This window comes from Punica granatum, chromosome 7 (genome assembly GCF_007655135.1).
Source record: "Punica granatum isolate Tunisia-2019 chromosome 7, ASM765513v2, whole genome shotgun sequence".
NCBI classification, from domain to species: Eukaryota; Viridiplantae; Streptophyta; class Magnoliopsida; order Myrtales; family Lythraceae; genus Punica; species Punica granatum.
Window position 1 is genome coordinate 421689 of NC_045133.1, and position 27888 is coordinate 449576.

Sequence of the window (27888 nt, forward strand, 5' to 3'; positions counted from 1 at the left end):
ATAAATAGAGGAGTTCCATAAGCCCAAAGAGAAACCCAAGGACAAAAGGGCTCACCCCATTACTCTCTTATCGTCTCTCTATCTCTCTCGTTCTTTTTCTCTCGTCGTAGCGAAGCCGAGCCGTCTCTCTGTCGAAGGAGAAGAGCTTAACAGGAAGGTTCTCTCTAGGGTTAGGGTTTGAATTCACGCGCGCAGAGTGGAGGGTACTCAGATCGGTGTTCCACGTTTTTGGATTGGATCCTTTCGAGTCTTTCTTTCTTTCTTCTAGGTTTTCTTCCTACCGATTCGCCTTCTCGCTCCTGATTCTTCTACATTCGGTTCATCGGAATCTTGGGGTTCCGGCGAAGAACGGCTCTGGATTTCGACATTGTAAGTACAAATCAATTACGGGAAATCGATTCATTGTTATAAAAGCAATTGCAAGCAAGGGAAATTCCAGTTAGGGTTTTGAATTGGCAATGACTAGGGCAGATTCTTGAGATTGGAAGTTCTACCCGGATAGGTCTGTTGCCTGTTTGTCTTTATCAGCACATGGTCCGTTGCATCTCTGGAGCTCGTGTGACATTTATCTGTGCTGTGCTGGTCGGTAGAGAACCTTTACATTGGTGAGCCGGAGCATTACTGAGGGAAGACATCGTACTATTGCTGGTGGGTTGGAGCCTCGTGCTGGAGCATTTAAGGAGTTGACATTAAATTTCATCTTCTGATTGGACTAACAAGACTATTTGAATTTTACTTACGCCCAATCACAATTGGGAAATATGAACTCTCCGACCTATTGAATTCAGGTGTATGCTGTTTGATAAAATTTTATGCTGCCATTGCAGTTGTCATGTGCAGTAATTGGACTTCGATCTTATGGCACCTACTGTCCCTATAGAGTTCACTGGACAGAAGGAATCGCGGAAGTTCTTAACCACACAACTAATGGGGAAGTCGCGGAAGTTCTCTTCCAAAGGGCCATCCACAGGTTTCGTGCCAGATTATAGACATGTTGTTGAGACTATGGCTGAATCCGAAGGCTTTGGGAGCTCTGGAAGGGTTGACACAGAAATGACTGCTTCTGATGACTCCTATGGTCATAAAAGGAAATGCATCAGTTTGAATGTTGATGGAAGTGATAGTTTTGGAGTCCCTGTACAGGTTCTATCACTGTCAAAGTTATCAGGTATTGAGAGGAAGGATCTGAAGTATAAACTGCGAAAGGAGCTTGAACAAGTACAGAATCTGCAGAGAAGACTTGCTTCTTTGAGTTCTAATATTGCTGCACTATCACCTTCTAGTGAAATCCGGAGTTTCAATGATGGGAAGAAGAGACCTCCAGGGGTTAGCACCATTGGTTCATCTGAAGTAGTAAGGAATGGGAAGAAACGTGTTGCTCCATCCTGTAATGTGGCTCGAACGAAGAAGGGTAATTTTGCACGCCTTGAAGCTGCAAATCCAGCTGGAACAGCCAGCACAACCAACACTGTGCTAATGAAACAATGTGCCGCACTCTTAAAACGTTTAATGTCACATCAGCATGGCTGGATCTTCAACACACCGGTCAATGTTGTGGAGTTGAACATCCCAGATTACTTCAACGTGATCAAGAATCCTATGGACCTTGGCACTGTGAAGAGTAAACTAGATGCTGGTGAATATTCCAGCCCTCTAGGTTTTGCTGCAGATGTGCGGCTGACTTTTTCGAATGCAATGACTTACAACCCACGTGGGAACCGTGTGCATTTTATGGCCGAGACACTCAGTAAAAATTTTGAAATGAAGTGGAAAGCGATAGAGAAGAAAATCTCAATGGTAGTGGATGTGCAGGAGGTACCGTCCTACACGAATGGTCATGCAAACAAGGTGCCTCCTTTGAAAAAGCAGAAAACTATTTCAGACGGTACTCAGGACAGGCCGGAGCCCGGTTGCCAGAGGATGACAGATGATGAGAAGCATAAGTTGAGCATGGAATTAGAGGCTCTGCTAGGGGAACTGCCAGAGAGCATTGTTGAGTTTCTGAAAGAACAAAGCTCTGGTGCTGACCAGACTAGTGAGGATGAAATAGAGATTGATATAGATGCCCTGAGTGATGGTACGTTATTGAAATTGCGAAAGCTTCTTGATGACTATATGATGGAGAAGCAAAGGCAGCAGGGCAAGGCTGAACAATGTGAAATGGAGGTCTGAGTTTCTTTCTTATTATCTTTATTGAACCTTTGTCCTTTTCGGGAACTTGGTTTGCCAATTGATGCCATTTTTCTTTCGTGCAGCTTCATAACGTGTCAGGAATTAGCAATTCCTCTCTTCCTCAATCCAAAGGTACATCCTCTTCCTGCATGCTGACAATCTTGGTATGTTTTTTGACAAGAGCACAGTTTGATAATTGAAGCATTGTTTCTTGGGAATTGGCAGGCGATGAGGCTGTTGATGAGGATGTAGATATAGTGGGTGGGAATGATCCTCCTATATCAAGCTTCCCTCCTGTAGAGATAGAAAAGGATGCAGCACATAGAAACAGTAAATGCAGTAGTCCAAGCAGCTCCAGTAGTGATTCAGGCTCATCATCTAGTGGTTCGTGTTTCTTCAAACCTTCTCTCCATTGATTTTCTGATATTATTTCGAACATTACAACAGACAGACAATTATATATTGCTTTATTGCAAGCTTTGCTTCTTAGATAGCTAGTTGCGGTAACATCCTGATCTGACTTAGCAAGATTTTGTATTAAAACACCTATAAACTGTGAGAGCTATTTCTTTGCGTCCTTTACCTTCTATTAATGATACCATACTGAATGGAAGTATGTCTGTGGCGTAATTTGTACGTCGGCCCTCAAATCTGTGGAGACTAATAGAGGAATTTGATCTGATTGCCAAATGGTAAATGGAGAAGTACGATAATGGGGTAGCCACTGCAGCAGGCTATGCCTGGCATTGTTATTACTCTGCTATAGATGAGGGAGAATAGTATCGCATAGGTCAGTTGCTGCAGCAGGTTAGATACCTAAAACTGTAAAGTAGTTAAGGATGTTGTTGTGGCTGTTGTATGCAAAATGACCATTGTTTGATACCGTGGTAACTCAAAAGAAATGTCTTCTTGACATCTAATAAAGATATAAAGGGCGGTTCTTAATGTGGCTGCTCAATGCAAAAAGTTTACATTATTGGGTTGTTATGCTCAGTCTTGAGAAGCTCCATATGCTTTATTCCTTGCCGGCTTTCATCAGCTCTTTGAACCCAAATGGAGGACTTGCGATTTAAGTCATTCCAATTCTTTAACATGTCAAGTCAAATCATTTGGCTGTCAATGTTTTATCTATTGAAGGACACGTAGATTAGGGTAATGATCCAAATGCATATCAAGCTCAGGCCCGGAGAACTTTAAATGTCAAGTTTGAGATGATGGGTTATCAAAGTCATGATTTGAAGTTTGTTGAAAGGATTGATCTAGTTGTCTCTGCATCGTCGTGCATTGAAGGAGATTGACGTGGGGGGTGCAGTGGGGTGGTTTTACTGTTTTCCTTTAGAGCTCTTAGAGGGCGTTTGGTATGAGGTAATCTATGTGGATTGCTGAGAATCTGATTTTAAATTCCCTAGACCCACCAGATTTATTTGATATTTAATTCCCTAGGTCCACCAGATTAATGGTAATCAGGATGCCCAAGGTGATCCACTTTCCCACTCAGCTTTTAATACATTTTCCCAGCTGAAGAAGGGGGGAAGAGAGAGGGGGAGGGGAGAGTTTGACTATCTCGATTACTAGCAAGATTACCAGCAATGTACAACATACCTTTCCATACCAAAACCCAAACATCGAATTAATGATGAATTATTATATTTTTAAATTAAATATCAATTTATTGTCACATCAGCAATGAATTAATGTCACATCAGCAATGCTAGTTGCTGTAACATCCTGATCTGACTTGGCAAGATTTTGTATTAGAGACCTTATAAACTGAGAGCTATTTCTTTGTGTCCTTTACGTTCTATTATGATACCATACTGAATGGAAGAATATCTGCGGCATAATTTGGACATTAGGTCCTTTCGAGTGAATAAACCATGTATTTGTGGATTTTGTCATGGAAATCAAGAATATTGTGATTCTTAAATTTCCCTTTTAACTGTTATGCATTTGTGGTCTTGTCCTGGAAATTGAGAATCCTTTTACTTGTGATTGTTGACCGTTCCCTACATTTTTTACCTCCAGATTCAGACACAGCCAGTTCATCCGAAAGTGAACCAGATGCTGCTAAAGCTTCAGGACCGGTTAGTATTGAAATTCATCAGTAGTGGTTTGTTCCCTGGTGAGCATGTTCCCCCGTGATTCAGAAACATGACTCTTAGAATTTTTATCTTGCTGCTTTGTAATTATAGGAAGTCTTGCCCAGTGGAGGACTTAGGGATCAGAAAAAGGGTTCTGACGGTAATCCGGACGATAGAAATTGTCAGTATCTGAGTTTTTGTGCCTAGATTTATCTGCAGTATCATATTCTATTTATTTACTCGTTTTGGGTGAACTGCTTTTGTTTCAGGCCAAGCATCTGCTGTTGATGGGGACAGTGGCAGGCTGAATTCTGAACCTATGCCGAATCCTAATGAAACTGCTGGTCCTAGCGAGGGTAAGCATGAATATACTGAAGATAATAGTGTGCTGTTTGTTCTGGGGGTGTGATCTCTCACCCAACATGCTGTAACATTATAGAAGAGGAGAGTGCTCCACCTGAAAGGCAGATCTCCCCTGAGAAGCTTTACCGTGCAGCCCTGCTGAGGAATCGCTTCGCTGACACTATACTAAAAGCTCAAGAAAAGGCGCTTGAGAAGGTTGCTTGCACAAGACAATCCAAGTTTGTATATCATTTTCTCATTTCATTGTGGCCCACTTGTATCTTATCTTTGTTTCTGGTTGAGTAGGATGACAAGCGAGACCCTGAAAAGTTGCGATTGCAAAGGGAGGAGTTGGAAAGGCGGTTAAGAGAAGGTATATGCTCACATGTTCAGTCTCTCTCTCTCTCTCTCTCTCTCTCTCTATATATATATATATATATATATATATATGGTGATTGGTGTATAAATTATTATGTATCAGCTTTGTGGATAATATTTTGATTTTCTATCTTGCGATGATCCATTTTGATGCCACCAGAGAAAGCGAAACTGCAAGCTGAGGCCAGGGCTGCAGAGGAGGCTCGGAAGAAAGCCGAAGCAAAAGCTGCAGCGGATGCCAAGAAGAAGAGGGAACTAGAGAGAGAGCTTGCTCGCCAGGCACTTCAACAGGTGTAATGAACGAACTCTGATGTTGAGACTTACAATTTTTTTTTCTTTTTTTTTTCATGCAGAAAATAATGAAGATGGAGATATAATGACTTCTGATTTGCATGGAAATTCGTTTCGATTTGATGCACTGCTAAATGCCTTATGATATGGATGTGTTAATTGAGAAATACAAATATGGAGGGGGAATGTGGGAGCAATGGATCTTTTTACATGCCTTCTCTTGTCTAGGTTACGCATCACTTCTAATGAGCATTGAACAGCTGGGATATCTAGTCGGTTGATATTTTAATGTTTGATAAATTTACAGATGGAGAAGACTGTTGATATCAATGAGAGCAGTCGATTCATGGAGGATTTGGAACTGTTCCGGGCTGCAAATGATGAGAGCGTGCCAAGTTTCTTAGAGGAGGTAAGTCCAGATCCCACTGAGAATGGCCTCGGTAGCTTCAAATTCCAGGGCACTAGCAACCCATTGGAGCAGCTGGGTCTGTACATGAAGGCTGATGATGATGAGGATGATGAAGAAGGTGAGCATGGGCCTGGACCCAAGCCAGAACCGGAGCCCAAGCCTGAGACAGTGCAAGAACAGGACCTCATGCCTCAGCCCGAGCCCGAGCCTGAGCCTGAGCCTGAGCCTGAGCCTGAGCCTGAGACACACAAAAGTGAGCCGCCCAACGATGTGGAGGAGGGTGAAATTGATTGAATATGTTTTTCTCCGAGGGGGGGGGGGGGGGTGTACGTTTTCATTCCATGAGATGCAAGCTTTTGGTCCTCTGTTTGATTCCTGTAATGGAGGAGAGCGTCCTAGTCCTGTCACCCCGAGACACCTGGTGGCTCGATGCAGGTTTTGGCTCCCAGCTGTCGTGAAAGTTGGGGTTTTAGGATTGGGGTTAAAATGTTCTGGGAAAGTTGGGGTAAGTGTGGGCAGGAGGTGGTTGGGGTGTGCTTGGAGGGCTGGCTGGTCTGATTCTTTTCTTTCGCGAGGAAATGGGACGAGGCGTAGCTTAGTATTTAGCCATGTCGGAGGGGCAGTCGAGCTAACATGTAAAAAGCATTGTAAAGGAAAAAGTGAAAAGAGGGGAAAGAGCAGTGAGGTCGAAGTTGGGGAGATTCTATTTATTCTTGTAATCTCCGTTGATCTTCCTGCGTTTTGAGTGGTTCCTCCTCCCATCTCTTTGCGTAGGCTGCTGCTTTTCAGATTATACAGGAAAAAAATTAGTATTCATTACCGTGTTTGGTATTGTTGGTCGGAGTTTTCTGTGTTAGCTGTGTCTTCGCTTTTGTTGACATTATCTGGTGTTTCCACTCAGTCATCCCCTCAAAACGAGGATCACAGATATGACCAGCTTAGGTTAAATGGCACCATGGCCTTTTGTACGGTGCGACATTAACATATAAGGCGTAGCACATGGTCTTTTGTACAGTGCAACATTAACATATAAGGCATGGTGTAGATAATTTTCCGAGAAAACAAGTTTCATCTATGGAACGATCTCTCTCAAAACGAGGCGTGGTGTCATCATTTTGCGAGAAAACAAGTTTCCCCTATGGGTTGACTTCTACACTGTTCTTAGAAACACGTCACTAAGCCGCAGTTTTCCCCGGTTTCTGGCTTTTCCACTTTTCCAAGAAATCTGGAAAACGGTTTTCTTGGAAGCCTGAAAATAGTTTTCCTTGAAAACTGGAGTTTTCCAGGTTTTTCTGGGTTTTCCATGTTCTCTGGATTTTCTTAATCTTCCAGGAAAACCCAAGTTTTATTTTTTTCAGGGCAACCTAAAAACGGTTTTCCTGGAAATCATTTTAGGGAAAACCCTGGCTTTCAGTCTCTGCTAACTCGTTTTCCAGGATTCCGATTTTCCTGGAAAACCAAAGTTTTCCTGGTTTTTCCAGGTTTTCTGTGTTTTCCATGTTCTCTAGGCTTCTTATTTTCCAGGCTTTTCCGCTTTTCCCCGTGAATTAGCAGTCTTTTCTTGAAGAGAACTAGTGGGTTCGAAATTTTTTAGTGAGGCTCACTAGAACCGATTTACAATTTAAACTAAAGCACAACATGGCCCATGGGCTTGACTAGGGTTTCAAAGGATCTGGTCCAGTCCCCCATGGAACAAGAACCAGGCTTCAGCCTTCTGGGAAACCACTTAATCTCAAACCAGAGGGGAAAAAGATGAAAATCGGAACTACAGTATTTACTGCAAAATTTTCTGGCATTGGCTATGTGCGTACACATCAGGCCCTGAGAACTCCATCAGAAGCAGCCTCCATACAATCCCGTTGTATGACTACTCCTCGAACATGCCTTCATCTGTCATCCGAGAAGATTCGGTCCCATTGACTAGAGGCTGATTGGAGAAAGCAAGACTAGAAGAGTCCCCAAGAATACTGTAGTCGAAGTCATCATCGTCATCATCATCGTCATCGTCATCTTCTTCTTCTTCACCTCTCTCTGAATCCTGCTCATCTTTCTGCACCGTTGCACTAGAGGGATTAGCCTCCCTCTGCATCTTCTGTTTGATGACGTCCTCGTACGGCATCTCATACCAGACGATACCCTTCCCGACAATAGATTTGTTATGTGCATCAGTCATCCGCTCCTGCTTGCTCTTCTCTGAGTTCTTGGGCTCTCCCCAGTAGTCGTAACGGTATAGCGGGTTTGCAGGATCATATTGGTCCTTTCCAAAGTAACCTGCATCGACATACCTTCCTGGCTCTTCTAACGGCAGACCAAGAGCTTGACGGCTGTACTAGTTTAAAGAATTGCTTTAGTCCATAAATCAATTAAACATCATACTTTCATATTTCATATTAGGGAAGGAAGCGATTATACCAGCTAATATCTCTCAACAAAGCTTCTCTTTCTTCATATGACCTCTGCCAGTGTATCAGGTCATAGTCATCCATTTCAATATTTCGTCTCAGCTTGGAGATCTTATATCTCTCTCCCCTCTCCATCGATTCCTTCCTTAATTTGTTATGGTACTGCATGACAAAGTAAATGAAAGTAGAGAATCAGAATTATATTGCTCGTAGCAGTATTCACACAGTTCCGACAGCAACTAACAAAAATGTCCAGAAAACCTTCAAGTAGCATCTGCAATGGAAGACTTCTCCAAAAGTAAGACATTTAACAGATTATTAAAGTTTCTTAGGCAGTCTTGCAACAAAGTACTTAGCTAGATCATCAATTGGGAACAAAGAGCTAACCTCACGCTCAGCTAATGCAGCCTCCAAGTCAAGTTCTTTTACACTTGTTTTCTGCCAGAGAAGAAGCAGAGTATCAGGCAAACACCCAGCATGCAGTTTTGGCACTCACAGAACAATACGTACCAGAACCATCTTAGGCAGCAGGGTTTTCTTATAATAGGCTTCACTGTATTCAACACTGTTTTCTTCATCGAAATCATTATCATCAACCAATTCGGATAATTTCTTATCTTTGTACTTCTCCGGATTCATCTCCAAATCATCCAAGATCATTTGCTCAGCAACATGTATCTGCCACAACTGCATGAAGATAGCTTTATATAAATACACATAAACCAATCTGAACTCGTGGATTAGTAGCTAATAGCACACTCCAATAATGATAAAGCAAGATTCGAGGAGCCACAACTGCTACCTCCAATGGTTATGTGGAGAATAAACACCCATGGCAATCAAAAAAGGCTAAAAGATTCATAATGATATAGGTTTGTGACTTTGAGAAATATGCATTTGAGTAGCAAGGAAGGGGAAGAGAGATTAGGAGATCAGAAATCTCCAGAATGGTTCAGCATCCTGTGCCTGGATGGTGTAGCCATTAATTTAGGGATGCTACCACAAAAGCTAATCATTTATGGGACGGACGCCAAAACTGCCTGATAATTACGTCAAGGAAAGGGGCATCTTCATTAATATATATGTGTGTGTGCGTTTGGGCGCCCAACACTATTACCTGATCAACATAAGGGTGATTAGACAACAGTGGTTCCTTTTCTGGTTTTGATCCTGGGTCTTTCCTAGGAACTGGAGGCCTTCCACAATCACGCTGCACAGACACAAGGAAAATCAAACAATCACAACTTTTCAATGTTTGAAACTTTAGAGATTGAGCCTGCATAATTTATTGCATGTGAAACTGCCTTATCTTTGCAAAATTCGAGAATCAATTTAACTGAATGTGACAGCAGTTCCTGATAGTTCTATGGAAGTTCATTCGATGAAAACATCAATTTCAGATCAATCTCAACAGAGTCAAGGTCATGCCATATCCGAGGATCCCTACGGACCACATCCAATAGTTGCTTATCAACCAGAGCATCACAGAACATTATTCCATCCAATCTCAAAAATGTACACCAAAACTTTCGCCAGCAAATAAGAACCCTGAGGTAGGATTGATATAAAACCAAAGCATCAAGATAAAAAAGATAAAGCCACATACCCGTAACTCATCAAGATTAGTATCTTCGTCGCGGTGAAATATTGGTGGAAAGTCAAATCTATTAAAGCTGTTACAAATATGTTAACCATTGTAGTCAGAAAGTAGCAATTGCCAAGGAAGTTGTCAATATAAATTTTGGGGTAATAGTTAGAAGTTTTTCTTCACATACATAAGATGATCAATGTTAGGATGAACAAAACGCATTTCAATGGGAAACCGGAACCTGTAGGGATCTCGCTTTGCCTGCATGGAGAGAAGAATAAGTTAATTAACCCTCAACAGATACAAAGAATTAGAGTCGCAATCTAAACTAAATGGTATTCTACCATTCAGAGGTCTGGAAACACGGACAAAGTAGGATAATTGTGCCAGAAAATATGCTTGACTCATGCGATAGCCCATATCTCTTGGATCATTGCATACAGAGAGTAGCCTTAACCCGCACGAAATCTCATGGATTAGAATTAAATTCATTATTGTCTTATATAATGGGTTCAAGTCCCATTAAAAAATTACAACCTCATGTAGACCTTGCATCAGCTGAAATTGATATGATACCTATAGAGAAATTCACTAACCGTTTGGTACGCCGGAATGGAATGGAGTTTTGTACAGTGAATGTAATTATATTTAGAAAAAAAATAGTGATTTTTAGATTGAACTAGAGAATATGAAGGATTAAATTTAATTAGATGAACTTATTTTTCATGATATCATATGTTTAGATATATAAAACTAAAAGATAATATGTGGCATATGTAAAACTTAGTAGAAATGATGGAATGAGCATTCGTTAAGTTTTTTGTCGGATTGACCATTCCATCATGTTGTAAAGAAATTTCCCTCCAAATGGAATGCTCTTTCTAACTCATACAAGTGTCTCCATACAAGGAAACGGAGTAGAATAATGGATTCCCATTCCATTCTATTCCAGCGTACCAAACGGGACCTAAGTGACAATAAGCTGCCTCGGCATAAGTTTTGCTCCCTTAAAAAACCATGTGCATTTCACTACGCTTTTCCAAGTTAACAAAGTGAGAAATAAAAGACATGGATCGCCAACTTTACTAATATGTATGCTTACACACATATCATATTTTATATTATATTTTATTTTTTACACACACATATATATATAGATTTCTAGCTACGGTTCTAACAAAGAATTTATTATGAGATACTCCAGTATTATGCATCGAATTTTCAAGGACAGAGCTAAGCGCACGGTACAGATAACCGAGAATACGAGTAAGGGAAGGAACTAACCAAAATTTCAACGACAACATTCATTCCAACTTTTATGTGATGACGAATCCAATACCAATCATTGCCTTTTATAGGCACCCATCTGCAAAACATCAACACATATAGATATGTCCTACATAGTAATGAGGCTGCAGCCAAAAGAAAAATGTTGAAGAGTAGTACAACATTGAAGTCAAAAAACCAAAAGATCTTACCCATCATATACCCCTCCAATATCAACAAATGCTCCTTGATAAAGATGCAAAGTTGTCACCTTCCCTAGACAAATCTGCCCATGAATTCCTCCAGAATAAGCTCATTGTCCTCATATCGTAGAAAGCAAGCAGTATAAGACTTTACGAATACGATAAACCATGCGCTGTTTTAACAGCTATACATCTTCTATACTGCACATAACAAAGACCACATGATGTTCTTGTCACCACTCGATGAACTAAATTCCCATCATATCAAAATTTCCAATGGAGCTGATTAAATTGAAAAGGAAGGTTCATTAATCAGAAACTGAGATCTCATGCCATAAGTCAATGTCAATGAGTTAGTGATACAGGTCCAACTTCACTTTAAACAAAAGTGATTTGAAGACCAAACATAATATACTATGCTATGGCGAACATGTCATATGAATAACATCATATGTCCATGATATTATGGAAAACAAGAGGAAAATACTCCTCGCAATCGTAAATCGGAGTCGGATATTGTTAAGTAATTTTTCACATGCTACGACACAAGAGAACGGGCTTCAAGAACTTACTTGCCCAGGGTAATAGAAAGGTAGCTCGTACTGCAAGCAAGAACCAAAAAAAGGGGAAAAAAATTATAATTTTAACAATGAAAATTAGAATCAGTTTAGAACTAATGATTAGGTGGTCAGAGAGGAAATCAACCATACCAAGCCCTCTTTATAGTCTTTGCCTCTTTTTCTTCTGCCAGGATGGTAATCTTGGTCACACTGGATCAGCACAGATAAAGCATCTTACTAGTAAGTAGCATCGCTTGACAAAAAATAACTTGATTTTATTTGCATCATCGCGACTGCCACCACTGGATCATTGCACTCATAAGCTAAGTTGAATCTCTGATTCGCTGGACTAAGTTCAAGACTAAATCAATCTATGGCAGGGCAAGCAATAAAAGGGTGGGAAACCCCAGGAGCTTCAATTATAGCAAAGCCAGGAGGCCGTTAACAATTCTGGATTTCACCAGCACATGACCGAGAATAAGGCTCAACGTAACGTAATATAAGCAGATTTCCCAATTAAAAACATATCTAGGGTTTCTCTTCCTTGCCCGTAGTATGACTATGAAAAGATTTACGAATCATCAGTAAAATTATTACCCCAAAAAAAAAAAAAAAAATTGGCGATGGAATCCATGTCCGTTTTGATTGATAGTTAATAGTTATTGTTATGGATTTAAAAAGAGAAGAGTGAGAAAGAGCTGGTGGAATGCCTACTTACCTTATAGGATTCCTCGTCCAATCGATCACTATTGGCGTCGACCCACTCCTGGTACTGCTTCAGGAACACCTTGTACCTTTCCAGGCACATATCATCCGTGTCTCTCCGCGCCTTGCTGCCGTCTAAATCCTCCAGGTCAACCGTGTCCGGCAGCATCTTGTGACCTTCCCGGATGAACCTGAGCTCCTCCTTGTCGACCTCCCACCCCCGCGGCGGCCAATCGCGGGGCGCCACCTGCCTGACAACCACGGGGCCGGCCCAGACAGTAGACAGCTCCTCGGGTATCTCCCCCTTGATCTCGAACTGCTTCCGGTACCAGTCGTCCTCTGTGAGGCCCATTTCGTGGATCCTCTGGGCGCGGTAGTTAGGGTTGAGCATGCGGAAGGCCTCGATGGCCTCGGGGGACTGGAGGGGGACCTCCTCGCCCTCGTTGAGGGACTTGCGGGCGAAGTCGGCCTCGGGGGAGAGGACCTCCTCCCAGGGAGCCCAGCCGCGCTCGATCCAGTTCCTCCGGCGGGCTTGATCCTCGGTCTCCTTGTCCTTGGGGCCAAAGTTCTGGAGGAAGGTCTCGTCGACGGGGAACTCGTCGGAGGCGAAGCATTTTCGGGGGAAGCCGAGGGCGGGAGAGGGTTTAATGGGAAGGAGAAGGGAGGAGAATTGGGGGAGATAGGGCTTCGGAGCTGCCGGAGGAGGAGGAGGAGGGAGGAAGGAGAAGAGACGAGGAGTTTGAAGGAATTGCATTATCTGCGGCTGCCCTGCCCTGCCCTGCCCTGCCCTGCGCGCGTCTTCAGTGCAGTAAGAGACTGGTGAGCCAGCCAGCCAGCCAGCCAGCCAAAGGGTTTTGCTTTTTGCGCGGGTTCTTTCTTTCTTTCTTTCTTTCTTTCTGCGTTAGATAGATAAGATAAGATAGATAGACAGTAAAATATATATATATATATATATATATATATATATAATTGATTTTTTTTAATATAATATATATATTATTTTCGATGGAGACCATGACGTCCAATCCTATATGCCTGGGCCCGAGTGAGCTTATGACATTTTGACGTGCCAGTGCTAATCCTAATCCCATCCCATGCAGAAGCTTGCGAGCAACAGAGACAATTTAACTAGGACGAAATATTACTTTGCAAATAATAATTGACTTACTTAACAACCTCAATTGCGGAGACGATTCCCTTTATATCACAATTTGAAATTGCGGTGGATTCTCGTATTCTACCATCCACTCCACCGCGCGGAGGAAACCCATAAATTGTTTGTTTTATTATCGTCGATCACTAAATAAAATATGAAGTTAGTGTTACATCATCCACTCTGCTCTGCTTCATTCCGGTGGATGAGATTGGATTCGGTCGCAATTAAAGACCCTCCCAGCCTCCCTATGGTCCATATCCATAGTGTAGAGTTGGGACTGCTAGCCACTGTCCAACCAATCCAAATGAATGGATGTGCACAAAAGAATTTGATGGATGTGCGCCCCAAACGCACTATATACATGACGAGTCCTCACCTGTAAGCAAGCAAGCAACATCCAGTAGTTCAGATGGTATGCCATTTTTAATGTTACAAATAAGGGAATTTGCCACGACGGCAAAGTTAAATCTCGTGTATTTTTTGTACGACTACCCTTTCTCGTTTGGGTGATAACCTCGTAGATATGCTACGTACAAGCACACCGAGAGGAACACACACAACTGAACTGAGAAAGGGATTGAAGCTTTTGAAACATCTTTTAGACACGGACATGATACAATGGGTATTGGCGTACAACCGAACCTGTCTTACAAGAAGATAACAAACTAGCATTAATGGCCTATCCCAAGAATGAGAACGGTGGCATTGCCTGTTCGAGCTTTGAGGACTCCACCTCACTTGCGCACCTACCGGTCCTACCCTGCAGTTCACCCATCAACTTCTCTCTGTACTCGTCAATAGAGCTCTAATTTCACCGCACAAGATGAACATTGGCATATAAATGACTCAACATCCTCTCAAAACTACCAGTTGATTCCTTCCATCTTTATGCCAATGGATGGCGGTATGGTACGATGGGATTGTAGAAAGAAATCAACCCCAGACAAAGCATTTGGCGTGTCTACATGGGGCTAAAATATAAAGATCTGAAACATTGAATCCAATAATGCCTGCAGTTTGCGTAAAATCAATTGCCTGGAAACTGAGGGGGATATCCTCTCGATCCAAAAGACGAAAAGGCAAGCATCATAACAAAGATCGACAACCTATCCAAAGACTACAGGAACTTTAAGTAGAAGCTGAAAGCCAAAATGTTTGATCATGTTCACTAGCTTGAATGAAATGGTACCCTCGGCTTACAAGATCCGCGTATTAAGAAACAGATCCCAACCCTGAAAAGTATCCGTCTACTTCACAGATCAATGACACGAGACAGCTTCTGGATCCGGTTCAGTAGGAAGTCCCCTTGCTTAATGGTAGCCTGATAAAGCGCATTCTTAGCATCAGGTCGGTTAGTCTCGAGAACACCTGCAACCTTATCAATCTTGCAATGAAGCTTCCCACCAGCAATGAATCGTGACAGCTCCCTACAAGCCAAAAATGCGCAGGTTACACTCAAATCAAGAAATAGAAACGACCCACAAACCAACAAGAGAACATCTCCGATACAAGGGGGGAGAAAAAGGCAGAAAATTAGTCCCTTACAGATCAATGAAGTCGACAGTTACTCCAAAAGCCTTTGACATCGCTTGGATGGTCACACTCTTGTACGATTCGAGGAACTGGGAGTAGACCACAATTCTGACCTCCCTCATGTAATACCGGAAGTGAGGATGCAAGTAACGGTCCAACTTTATTTGCTCAGTCAAACCAGCTAAAGGAAAATGACACAGATTTGACAATTAGAATTGGTCACCCAGGAAGGCATTATGAACAATCATTTCAGAGATACATTGCTCACTCACCAAAAGCTAAGAAAAATGACTTATATTGACAATCATAGAGAGAGTTCAAAAACCCAGACAGATATGGGACTTTTCCAATCACGGTCAAGATCTCAGGAGCATCCACAACCTGCCCAAACAAACAAAACACACAATGCAGAAATGAGGTTCCCAATAATTAAAAAACAACTTGGCAACAAAACGATGCAAGAATGAGCCGCAGCTATGCCAACTAGCAGAATACCTTCTGCTTCAGGGAAACTCTGTCCAATGATATTATACTTGTAAGGACTGTGTAGAATATGAATGTGTCGTACGGGAAAAGTTCATAGGTTGTGAAGGTTGAAATGGAATCGAGGAACAAATCGGCCGCCCTCCTAAAGTTTCGGGTGGACATGCAATAAAGGCCTTCATAAACCTTCAAACGGTTTTTCCTTTCCCAGTCACCTCCTTCTTCGAACAAGCTGGATATATTTGCATCAGACATAAGAAACATGAGAATGTGTTGGCCATGTTTAGCAATCTATGCAAGTCCACATTCATGTTAGCACTCACTTCTTTGCTTTGTCAATGCTCTTGGAAATAAGATCAAAATCCATGTAGAAAAACCCAAGCTGCAATGTATAGAAAACTAGGTCCATCTTTTGCCCAACAGCGACTGTTTTAGTTTCAGTCACCTTGAGTTGCTCCAGTGCTTTCTCCTGGAATTTACAGAATACGTGTCAGAGAGACCGCCGCAGGGGGGGGGGGGGGGGGGGGGGGGGGGGGGGGGGGGGGGGGGTTTGGGGAATACCAGAGTTGTGACAAGACTATAAGAAATAAACTTGCCCGTACCTTGTCACCAATTTGGATGAAAAACAAGGACTTAGCCAAATGAGCTTCTCTAACTTCACTTTCACCTAAGTTTTCTTCAGCATCTGTTATCCTGAACAAGGGAAGGAAAACTTGTTCAACCAAGCAAGGATAGAGATGATGGCTATGCTTATCATGCTTTAATGTGGCTAGATCTTTGTATCAGTTGGGTGATGCTAACTGCTCTTTATTCCCTCTGAGACTTATCCTATACTCTGTTCTTAGCCTAAGCCCTTTATTTAAAGCCATCCGATTTGCTTATCAACGAGGAATATCATTCTAAGTAACAGCAACAAATGCCGAGCTTCGTCAGAATGTTTGCCAGGAAGAGCAATAGTCTACACATAGTCGGACTAGTGAGGCCATCATGTTGTCAATCGTCAAAGGAACTCACTCTAACAGAACCATGTAACCAATTTCGCTTCTCATTGATTGTATTCAAATGATGTAAGGCCACTATGCTATCTATACCAGTGGATGATTATTTTACAGCCAGAGTACCACATGGAAACTCCATATAAGTCAGCACTTGCTAATCATCCCAAAGAGTAAGAGCTGTAAAGCCTCACTTCAGCAATAAGAAAAGGGCATAAAGTGCAGATGTTTTAATTTAGCACAAAATTAACAAGTAACCAATTTCAAAACCTAATCTCTCAAGCATAGATCCAAATCCTACCATAGCGTCTGAAAGCAGGACCTAATAGCGATATCATTTCTCCATGGGCATTCTCTTAACAAAGCAAACAATAAAGAAAGTAAGAACGCCAGAAAACTCACTTCTCGTCGAGCTTCTTGAGCTCCTGATCGATATTTGCACGCATTGAGTCCAAAATCCCCTGATCCCTCTCCAAAACTGACTCCTCGACTAGGGTTTCGTAGAGCGAAATCATGTCTGCAAGCCCAAGAAAGAACACGGCAGATTCAGCTCAATTGTGCTCAATTTGGTGTAATTGAATCAGAACGGCACTGAATCGGCGGGGAATGATATTACCATCGGCTTTGATGGAGGCGAGGACCTCCTCCTTAAGGCGGACCTTCTCGATGTCTTGAACGTCGGGGTGCCGGAGAAGGAAGAGCTTGTGCGCCAGCACGAGGTGAGGCTGCTGAGTCCCCTCTTGGCCTTCCATGGCTACTCGATGCTAAGTCACTAAGCTCAAGAAACGTTCGCTGGGTGTTGAAACAGTGGGAGCTTCTTTGCTTGGGAAAGGAGGAAGAAGAAAATCGTTCCTCCTCTCCGTCAGTCCCCGATGATTTATACCCGCCCGCGTGGACGGATTTTCCCTTTTTTTTTCCCTCTTTATTTTCTATTTATTATCGTAAAACCAAAAAAAAATAAAATTCTATAGTAAAGTTTCAGAAGAAAACCTTCTTCTTCTTCTTCTTTTTTCAGTGATAGAAGGAAAATCATTATAAAAAAGAAAAAACAGGAGAACATCTTTCTTTTTCTAACCCCAAGACGAGGCCGAATTTCGATCGCGTTAAATATTGTTGAGAAGTAAAATGGGATAAATCCCACATCGAAAAAGAAAAGGAAAATCCATAAGTTAATATATGACTTGGGTACCACCACTTATCAGATTGAGTTTTTAAGTGGAAATGAGCCCAAACTCATATAAGTCCAATGGAAATTTAATATGGTATCAGAACCCAGGTTATGCATAGCGCGCCCACGTGCGTATGCGCACCCACACCGTGCCAAGCCCAATATCTCCGAGTGCAGCCAATAGTGCGCCTCGTGTTACTGTCCCCCCTCGCCCGAGCATGGAAGATATAACACCGTGCCAAGCCCAATATCTCCGAGTGCAGCCAATAGTGCGCCTCGTGTTACTGTCCCCCCTCGCCCGAGCATGGAAGATGAGCCCGGCTCGAGGTCAATTGTTGAGGGCCAGATGTTTGGGCACGTGACAACATGTAAGCATAAATAAACCACATGTTACACGTGAGAGCGGGTGTTGAGGGGTAAAATGAGATAAATCCCACATCGGAAAAGAAAAGAAAAATTCATGGGTTAATATATGACTTGGGTATCACCATGGGCCCAAAACCATATAAATCCAATGGAAATTTAATAAATATGAACATTAAACATTAAGAGTGCGTTTGGATTTAGAGTTGAGTTGAGTTGAGTTGAGTTTTGGTTTTAATTGGTTTGTAATGATTGTATTGTTGAATTATGAGAAAAAGTGTGAAAAAGTAATAAATAATTGAGAGAAAGTAATGATTAAGTAATGATTGTGTTGTTGAATTATGAAAAAGTAATGAATAGTTGAGAGAATTTAATATTAAAAATTGAATTGAATGATTAAAAAAATTTAAAAAATGAAAAAATGTAATGATTGTGATGTTGAATTGAAGATAAGTGGAGTTGAGTTGAAAAATTTTCAAAAAACAAACACACCCTAAACAATTCAAGAATGAAGCATTGTAATCCCTGTTGTAACATCCACAAACCATAAGAAGTCGAGCCTAGAGGGGTACATACTAAGTTAAGTTGATGAACTTCTAAGAGAAGAAAAAGTGCATAATTCGAGAGTCGATCGGTATACGCTAATATATATATATAGATATAGACATATAATAATAACAATTTGATTGAAATAGTGAAAAATCATAGACAAATATATGAAGTTAATTTTTAGAGTAAATACCAATTCGAATAATGTAAATTTTTTGGTGATTTTACCTTATCACGTGACATTTGAAAGGCATCAATCCCATTACAATAAACATGATGATGAGCGTTAATTACTCGAATAATTATCATAATTATTCTCAATTTTAGTAATTCTACCACACTAAATTATTGTAAGGTATAATTATTTAAAATTTTCTCATCAACGAGGGATTGTAGAAGATCTTATACAAATTTTGGATAACAAGTTGCTATCTCTCGTGAACGTTAATTATTATTTTAAATGGCAAAACTGTCAAGTTTCAGAGTTTAAGTAAATTTGATGGACGCCTTACAAGTACGTATGGTAAACTCATATTATAAATTCGAGAGTATATGTACCAAATAAGTCTATCTATATATAATTAATATCCTTCATTATAAAATGGATATTTTAAATTTAGACCAAAATATATAAGTACCAAGAAGGTATTATACTATAGTAATATTAAATATAAAGTCTAAAGTCCGACCATACACTCAAAATTAGCTCCGAAAAGTGATAAAAGTGTCCAAAACCATCCATACCATACGTCGTAACAAAGCACGGTTGACAACCACATCGCAATCAAACATCATCACGAACATGACCCATTAAAGAAAAATCCCCAATTTTGTCAAATTAGATTGTAAAGTCAATAATCTATTTCATTTCTTGGATGGGCTGCAGCTCAATGGGCTGGATGGGCTAGGCAATTTTTCCTTGAAAAATCACGTAAAAAGTGATTGGGTCAAACTCGGATAAACTCTCACGAGTTTACTGAGTTCACGATTTTGTTTGCGAATCCGCCCGAGTTTATTAGGATTTGCAATTATGATCCAAATTAACTCGATTCTATTCTCTAGAAGTGTAAACTCATCCGAGTTTATGAATTGTATCGCGATTTTCACAACCATGTTTAAATGGTTTGATTTATCTTAGGATGGAAACAAATAGAAAATCTCCCACCAATGCCACTCATGAAATGAGAGGAAGGGGATTCATTTCAAACATCAATCAAAGATGACTACAAAACAACCCAAAACACAAACCGGGACATAGTTTCTTTCTGACTGATTCAACTTCTAGGACAAACATTTCAATGAAATTATTCTTTTTTCGGAAAAGTGGTGGAACCTTTCATTCAATCAAAAACGTAGTTACAACACCCACATCCAGGGACGGATTTAAGAGGGGGCTCGCCCCCATTGTATTCGGAAAAAATTATGAAATTTGTATCGGAAATTGTCGAGTCTACCAATTTTTCAATGAAATTATCCTTTTTCACCTCACTTGACTTTACGATACAAAATTTCTTTCGACTCTGCTCCCCTTGGACAAAATTTCTAGATCTGTCCCAACCAACACCCTTCCGAGCGCAACAGCATCAGGCTAAACTATTAAAACATAAGGCAGCACCCAGCAACCAGGGCAAACAAATAATCTAATCAATGGCACGCATGCCCAACTTGACAGCTAAAGATGAACTTGCTATTTTAAATTTAACTTTTGGCAGAACAAGAACCTTCTCACTGATGCTATATACAAATTTCTTTACCAAACTCGAAACCGAAGCAGCTACCTTCTTGAAGACTATTGAATTCCTCTCCTGCCACATCCAATATACATAATATGCCATAGGAGCCTCGAGATGATAGCATCTAATTTCCTTCCACAAAGGATCCAAACAGATCAGGAGTGCCAAATAGCTGCAGGTCTAGAGACTCCCAACTTACCCATCATACTTCTCCAAATACTACCTGTGACAGGACATGTGAGAAATAGATGATCCCTTCTCCAAATACTTCTCCAGCACGCAAACAATACTCATCACCCTGATCAAGCCATGCTTCTCTAGAAATCAACAGAGACGATTCACTCGAGTAAAATCAGCAATAGAATCACCAGATCAGGAAAGACAAGTATAACCAAACATATATACTTGGGCATACAATTATATTCGGATATTTTCTTCACTACTCACAAAAGTGTGCTACCTAAGCTTGGAACAATAGGGAATGTCGATGTCTACTTCAGGAAGTTCCCAGTTGTCGTCATCTTCACCATCACCATAACCATCATTCATCTTCTTCTTCGGAGTCCCTCCTTTGCCTGTATTGAATTTTTAGCCTGTGGGCGCCTGAGAAGCAATGACATGTTCAAGGATTCGTTACATGTACGGAAAGAACACATCATACGAGAAGCTAGGCTCTCAGAAAGATGCTAGCAGAAAAGTATGCAACATTTGAAGAGAACTGATTCAAACTAGAAGCTGGGAACTCCATAATAGCGAAATTGAACGAAAATCTCTGACTACCGTCATCACCAGCAAGAAGAAACTAAGGACTCGAGCCAGACCTGGAAAAGCTACACATTAATACATGTCATGCACTCATCTTCAAAAAGCACAAAAAAAAAAACCAGATAATGTTAATATTGGGGGCGAGTGGTGCAGCCTGCTGTAAATATTTGCATTATGTCTCTTTCTTCACTCCGCGGCGTTTCACCAAGATCACTATCAAGTATCGAGAAAATTGGCCTCAATATCAATAAATCAGAACTCTCATGGAGGATAGCTGGACATCAGAGATTACAATGACCAGTACAGGCGACGAAGAATCAAATCATCACTATGTTTATTCCTTTTTCTACTTATTCTTCCAAGTGCAATATGGATTAGCATTGCACAAAACAGCAACCAGTTTTGAGGTAATATTCGCAAATGCCTGTGCCACATTACTGAAACAGCTACTTTTTCCTGTTACCAAACAGAGCCTAAGTTTTATTATTACAGAGACAGTCTTGTAAACTCTACGAAAGATATCTAATTAACATCCAGTCAACACTAAACGTGCATTTCCAGGTGAGGTTGTTACATTACACGTCTAGTGTTGTTACTCAAACAGCTGCGTACATTTGTGACTTCTAATGCAAGGCTCTGCGTCCAAATCCACCAGCATCAGCGTAAACTTCGTGGAAAACAGAAATGAGTTCATCAAAACTTCAGAAGTTGACATGCTAATGAGCCGATAATTTATTCATTTCAGTGGACGAAATTTAACCCGAAGACTAAGTGAAACGCGATGACATTTGCACCCCGGAGGGAGGTTTGTTATGATACATCAGCTTCATATCCCAACTCTCCTTCAGTTTTGTTTATTTCAGATTAAAAAAAAAAACAGCGCTATTGTATTTCTGATAAACAAATCAATCTCTCAAACTGCTGATGTTAATCAGAGATATGAACTCGATGCTTGAGCAGCACATACTTGTCAAATGACTGAATAAGACAATTTGATAGAATAGTTCCCAATATCATATTATAACTGCAGTCAGAAAAAATGGAAAAAGTCGATGATTGATCAAATGACTCCTACAGCTGATTTCATGCATATATAAGAGACAGGCATTGAGCATAGAAATCAAAATGGTAATGATCATTGTGGCCGGAGTGATCCGATCAGTGTAAATCATCGACCAGAAGTATGTTACATATAACGAACCTCTTGCTGCTGCGATATCTCTTGGCAGCGGCAGCTTCTCGGGTTTTACGCTTCTTTGGCTCCCGCTTGGTCTCGAAGAACCTCCTCCGCTTGCATTCCTGCAGCACGCCCGCCTTCACCACCTCCCTCCTGAACCGGCTCACCAGCGTCTCCTCGGGCTCGTTGTCCTCGGGAGCTAGCTTCACGTTGCAGTACACCTTCCTGAAAAGCAACCTGCTTTTCTGCGGCACGCCATTCTCCAATATCCTCTCCTCCCGAACCGGCTCACCAGATACTGCGGGGTTTCGTTGTTGTCCTTGTCCTTAGGGACTACCATCAAGTTGGAACTGAAGAATAGGATGTTCGCTTTCGTCAGCACCCGATACAGAACCGACAAGGTGTTGGCGGTTTTGACAGGCGCCAGAGGCTGCCCAAGCTTATCGGACACCAGCGGGGCACATGCCCGGAGGTCGGAGTGTGGCCGAAGCTGGAGAGACGGCGGTGAAGAAGAAGAAGAAGAAGGGGAGGAAAGAGAGAGGTGGTGGCGCTGTCGCGGTCATGGGACTGGTGCTTCTGAACTCCAACTGGTTGTCTACAGGGACCGCAGTGGGTTTTCGTAAATTAATATTTTTTTGTCAACTTTGGTTGGTCAATTGGGGGGGTTTAGAATGTAAATAAATTGTCAAAGCGTGAAATAAATCTGCAGAGCCGAAATGAAACCCTAAACCCACCGGCTGCTGCATTCACTGACACTGACGAGTGCCCCCCCCCCCCCCCCCCCCAAAAAAAAAAAAAAAGCCAACAGGCCACAGCCATGCCTGACGGTGAGCCGGCGACCGTTACATTGGGCGGCAAGGGGTCCGCCCTGGCTCCGTCTTCCGTGTTCGCAACAGCGAATGGGCTCGCCAAGTTGCGGGTCGATTCATCGGCCCTTGATCGGCTCGCCGCCTGTCGGAGCTCTCCCTCCGCCGCTCACCAGATATCCTTTCCCTCCCAGTTCACTCCGGAGGAATCCAGAGCTTCCCTCACCGTGCTCCTCAATAGGCTCCTTCTCTCCGGTGCTTCAAGCACACGTACGGTCATCCCTGTATTGTTCTCCACCTCATTGAATTCACGGGAGAGTCTCCTCGACTTGGGACCCCTCAGTGTCACCGACGAAGAACTGAGTATATTGGAAAGATCAGAGGCCAATTTGATCGGCGTTTGCGCCCTGTTGGATTACCAGTCGACTCTCCTGTCCACGGTTGTGGACGCGGTGGCTGCATTGTCGTGCGAAGCCATCAAGGCTGACGTCTCGTCTTTCAATTCGGTGGATGCAGGCGATGTCTTTACCTCCAAGGATGAGATAGGGGTTAGCAGTGACATGAAGGTTTTGCTCAATGGTTCTAAGCTGGTGGGAAAGGTCGAGGTTGAAGCAGTTCACAGTATTTTGAAAATACATGCGACTTTGAGAAAAGTGGTGAAGTCGGTGCACTTAGAAATGCGGGCTAATTTGAATTCGGTTGTAAAAGTTGGAAAAGCCGGCTCTTGGAGGGATGGAGCTGTGGAGGCAGGGGCCACTGCCCTGCTGCCGCTGGCCTCTGCGCTTCAAAATGTGGGCGAGAGTAGTTTATTGCGTACCAAAATGAATTTGGATTTGATTACTGCCGAGAAGAAGAGCGAAGAAGAAGAAGAAGAAGGTGGCCTTGGGGAAGGGAACTGCTGTTGTGGTGCAGCTGATTAAAGACAGATTTCAGAGAATCGGAGGAAACGCTGTTGATAGTGTTGACATAGTGGAGAAATCTGTTGAGGATCTTTTGTTATCTTTTGACACGAAAGGTCGGCAATTTGATGTCTTATTGAAGACACTTAAAGACATTCTAGAAAGCAATGAAAGTAGAAGGCTACCCAAGCTTCCCAAGGTAACAAAAAATTGCTGGAATTTCAGTCCTCTATTTTTAAAGATTTTCTTTTGCTCGTCATGAGCCATATAGATGGTAGCTGAATCCAATTGATTTTGTATGAATCATAAATTTCTTTCTACCTCTCTGAGTCTGAGTGTAATTATAAGTTAAGGCTGTTGGTTCTGAATATTGAGTAAGACAATGTTCCCAATTTTTATATGGATGTTGCTGGAGGTCACAAGGTGGATGCCAGGCGTGATATAGTTCAATGGTGTGAGCTGATGTGCTGGATGCTATGGTTTGTAGGGTCTATTTTGTTCATAGGAAACACAAACGCAGAACATGAAAGACCATGATCAGCATAAAATGACTTTGATTTTATCTTCTGCCATTCAAAGGAAATAAATACGATCCTTTTCCTACTCCTATATGGTTTACTAACTTGATTTTTTGTTTGAAACTATGAAAAGCAGCACGCCGTCAATTTGCTGATAGAAGGGGATGAAAATTCCATGACATCATATAATGCTATGTTGATGTTCATTTAATTTTTTTTTATGCACTCTTTGATGCTGGGTTTTTTTCAAACTGTTTGCTTGAATATGATTATTTTATGTTTTATTTTTTTCATTAATCCATGTTTTGTATGCAACACTGTTCTAGGGCACTCGTGATTTTGCAAAAGAGCAAATGGCAATAAGAGAGAAAGCGTTCTCGATCATAACAGAGGTTTTCAAGAAGCATGGTGCAACAGCCCTTGATACTCCGGTTTTTGAATTGAGAGAGACTCTAATGGGAAAGTACGGGGAGGACTCAAAGTTGATTTATGATCTTGCTGATCAGGTAAACATGATTTGCAATTTCTGTTGCAGTTAGCTTTTTGAGGGTAAGTTTTGACTTTTGGAAGCACCTGCATATGAGCAATAAGAACTGTGGCATTTTCTGGCAGGATTATTAAATTATCTTCGCAACCACTTCTAGTTGATTAACCAGCCACCTCACGTCAAGCTATTTTTTTGCTTGTAATAGGGTGGAGAGCTTTGTTCCCTACGCTATGACTTGACTGTCCCATTTGCAAGATATATGGCCATGAATGGTCTCACATCAATGAAAAGGTACCAAATTGCCAAGGTGTACAGAAGGGACAACCCGTCAAAGGGAAGATATCGCGAGTTCTACCAATGTGATTTCGACATTGCTGGTCAGTATGCAAGAATGCAACCAGATTCTGAGGTCATAAAGATAATGACTGAGCTGCTTGATAAGCTGAACATTGGAGAATATGTGGTAGGCCTTAGGAACATATTTTGCTTGAATTTGATTTTAATTTCAAGTTTTGAGGGTTGCACATGGAAACTGATCCACTTTGCTGTGTGATCAGTTTGCTGCTGTAATCAGCAAGTTCTTCTAAATGATTGTCTGGTTAACTTCTGTATTAACTTCTCATTCTTGTAATCTCTTTCTCAGGTGAAGTTGAATCACCGGAAGCTACTTGATGGGATGTTGGAAATATGTGGTGTGCCTCCAGAAAAATTCCGAACTATTTGCTCAAGTGTTGACAAGTTAGACAAGCAGTCATTTGATCAGATTAGAAAAGAAATGGTGAGGAACTGACTGGTGTACGTGCACCGGAAGATACTTACAGAAACTAATGCACGCTAATTGGGCGCGTGGGACCCACATGAAAATTTTCCAAAAAAATTATGAAAATAAAAAAAAAAATTTAAAAAAAAGAAGGGGAGGTGGCCGATTGGTTCATGATTTTTTGGTTATTTACCCCTTAAGAATATATGCATGAATCTGTCTAGGCTGGCTTCTTTTGATTTTTCAGGGTATATAGCTGCTGTTTACTTTTGTTTGAAGGACCATAATTTGTTAAAAAAGTGTCTAAATGGGATGACTTAAACCGAAAAAATGGTAAATCTAAAAGGCACTGGCATTGTAAAATGTTAGTTGTGATAGCCCCGCCGAATCTCTAGTTGGAAGTCCTTGCAGTGATGCTGCACGACAAAACAGGAGATTTGTCAAAATATGGGAGAGTCCACTTGTATCATTTCCAAGAATATACAGCGAGCGATGCTATTATTGTTGGGCGTGTCTTGTGCATCTAATTGCCTCTCCATTATCTCTTTTGGCACCAGTAGGCTGAGGCCCATAGTTATATGTTCTTTGGAAGTATTTGGAAGATGTTCTCTTTTACGTTTTTAAAAGAATTATCTTTATTACCATATTTGCGGTTTTTTTCCAATGTACTAGGCGTCGTGCTAAATAAATGAGTCTCTGATAAGCTTTTTTAATATCTATTAGGTGGAGGAGAAGGGTTTAACTCCTGAGATGGCAGATGGAATTGGTGAGTTTGTGAAGAAGAAGGGACGGCCTTTAGAGTTGCTCTCTGAGCTTCAGCAGAAGGGCGGCAAATTTTTGGGGAATGAAGGATCTGTCCAAGCACTGGATGACTTGGAGATATTGTTCAAAGCTCTTGAGAAGGCAAAGTGCATTGACAGAGTTGTTTTTGATCTGAGTCTCGCAAGAGGTCTTGATTATTATACTGGTGTCATCTATGAAGCCGTTTTCAAGGGAGTTACACAGGTATAAGCGTTTATGAATTCAATGACAAATGTCTGGGTTCTATTTACATTCGTTACGTCGTGTTATTAACCCATAAGATATGCAGGTCGGTTCAATTGCTGGTGGTGGCCGATTTGACAACCTCATAGGAATGTTTGGCTCAAAGCCGGTTCCAGCAGTTGGCGTCAGTCTCGGAATTGAAAGAGTTTTTGCCATAATGGAGCAAAATCAGAAGGACCAAAATCAAGTAATGGAGTTGTTTTTATTTTTTTTCCCCCTTCCATATGTATTATACATATCTTACTTGCGGAAGCACGTCTGTGCACGCACAGTCTCTTTCTCATCATGTGGTCTTTTCATGTGTCAAGCAGACAATTCGAGCCACGGAGACACAGGTTTTGGTGGGGTTCTTGGGAGAGGACTTGCATCTGGGCACAGAGCTGGTGAACGAGTTCTGGGAAGCCAACGTGAAAGCAGAGCTCATGCTCAGCAAGCGAGTAATGAAGCACATCGACCACGCCAAAGACTCAAGGATCCCCTACCTTGTACTCGTGGGTGAGATGGAGCTGAACAAAGGGGTGGTGAAACTGAAAGATATTGAGGCCGCCAAGGAAGAAGTCATCCCGAGAACCCAGATGGTTGAGGAAGTTAAGAAGCGCTTGTTAACTGTCAAAGAAGCCACATTGTAAGCCGATAACCCCATATTCAACCCTTCATTACCATCTTTTTTGCCCACAGCCTAACACTATACACTGCGCTGCCATTCATATGTAGCGTGCAATACAGCTTGTCCAAATTACGGCAAGAGTCGGTCTAATAACACAGTAAAGGGAAGTTTCAACTGAGCATTGTTACAGTCTTGTCGTGGAGGTCTGAAATGTTGACGGAATCCTAGAATCTAAGTGTGTGTTTATTTTAACTTAATCAAAATAAGTGCTTGAAAGATAGTTACAATTTAGTTATAAAGGAAAATGAATGGGAGAAAAGGAGAAAGATAGAAAATAATATTTTATATTACTTAATCGTCAAATCAATTACCACTTTAAAAATATTTGACATAATAAAATAAGTCATTTTTTATTTATTGATACTCTTCACAAAATATATCTTTATCC

General features: G+C 41.5%; 5 protein-coding genes across 7 annotated transcripts; 2 read left to right on the forward strand and 3 right to left on the reverse strand.

The window, feature by feature from the left end:
- Positions 1 to 36: 36 nt before the first annotated feature.
- On the forward strand, positions 37 to 6516 carry LOC116214676 (transcription factor GTE10-like). 3 transcript variants are annotated; one of them, XM_031550093.1, is made up of 11 exons: positions 37 to 648; positions 828 to 2166; positions 2256 to 2304; positions 2398 to 2556; positions 4198 to 4256; positions 4365 to 4434; positions 4523 to 4609; positions 4693 to 4811; positions 4902 to 4968; positions 5134 to 5264; positions 5572 to 6516. In XM_031550093.1, the coding sequence occupies exons 2-11, from the start codon at positions 859 to 861 to the stop codon at positions 5965 to 5967; spliced, it is 2445 nt and encodes an 814-aa protein (XP_031405953.1). In that variant the 5' UTR covers positions 37 to 648; positions 828 to 858; the 3' UTR covers positions 5968 to 6516. The 3 variants fall into 3 exon arrangements, with proteins under 3 accessions (XP_031405953.1, XP_031405954.1, XP_031405952.1); XM_031550094.1 differs by having other exon boundaries at positions 37 to 369; XM_031550092.1 differs by having other exon boundaries at positions 37 to 2166.
- A 718-nt stretch (positions 6517 to 7234) lies between these two features.
- LOC116214677 (protein PLASTID TRANSCRIPTIONALLY ACTIVE 10) lies at positions 7235 to 13297 on the reverse strand. Its single transcript, XM_031550095.1, has 12 exons — positions 12411 to 13297; positions 11843 to 11902; positions 11705 to 11734; positions 11142 to 11215; positions 10948 to 11029; positions 9851 to 9924; positions 9682 to 9748; positions 9193 to 9285; positions 8586 to 8762; positions 8463 to 8513; positions 8086 to 8237; positions 7235 to 7997 (listed from the first exon to the last, which is right to left on the reverse strand). The coding sequence occupies exons 1-12, from the start codon at positions 13149 to 13151 to the stop codon at positions 7541 to 7543; spliced, it is 2058 nt and encodes a 685-aa protein (XP_031405955.1). The 5' UTR covers positions 13152 to 13297; the 3' UTR covers positions 7235 to 7540.
- A 1224-nt stretch (positions 13298 to 14521) lies between these two features.
- On the reverse strand, positions 14522 to 17438 carry LOC116215264 (26S proteasome non-ATPase regulatory subunit 6). The gene is made up of 8 exons (XM_031550902.1): positions 17181 to 17438; positions 16967 to 17081; positions 16172 to 16262; positions 15893 to 16038; positions 15582 to 15801; positions 15359 to 15467; positions 15099 to 15267; positions 14522 to 14980 (listed from the first exon to the last, which is right to left on the reverse strand). Exons 1-8 carry the CDS (start codon positions 17314 to 17316, stop codon positions 14806 to 14808), a joined length of 1161 nt encoding a protein of 386 aa, XP_031406762.1. The 5' UTR covers positions 17317 to 17438; the 3' UTR covers positions 14522 to 14805.
- Positions 17439 to 20250: 2812 nt separating this feature from the next.
- LOC116213546 lies at positions 20251 to 22882 on the reverse strand. The gene is made up of 3 exons (XM_031548543.1): positions 22786 to 22882; positions 22344 to 22644; positions 20251 to 20980 (listed from the first exon to the last, which is right to left on the reverse strand). The coding sequence occupies exons 1-3, from the start codon at positions 22880 to 22882 to the stop codon at positions 20923 to 20925; spliced, it is 456 nt and encodes a 151-aa protein (XP_031404403.1). The 3' UTR covers positions 20251 to 20922.
- A 206-nt stretch (positions 22883 to 23088) lies between these two features.
- Positions 23089 to 27629, forward strand: LOC116214284 (histidine--tRNA ligase, cytoplasmic-like). The gene is given in 8 exon segments (XM_031549682.1): positions 23089 to 23985; positions 23987 to 24223; positions 24869 to 25048; positions 25235 to 25492; positions 25673 to 25807; positions 26513 to 26794; positions 26880 to 27020; positions 27145 to 27629. Coding segments are annotated over 8 exon segments (2400 nt in total). The 5' UTR covers positions 23089 to 23136; the 3' UTR covers positions 27463 to 27629.
- The last annotated feature ends 259 nt before the right edge of the window (positions 27630 to 27888 follow it).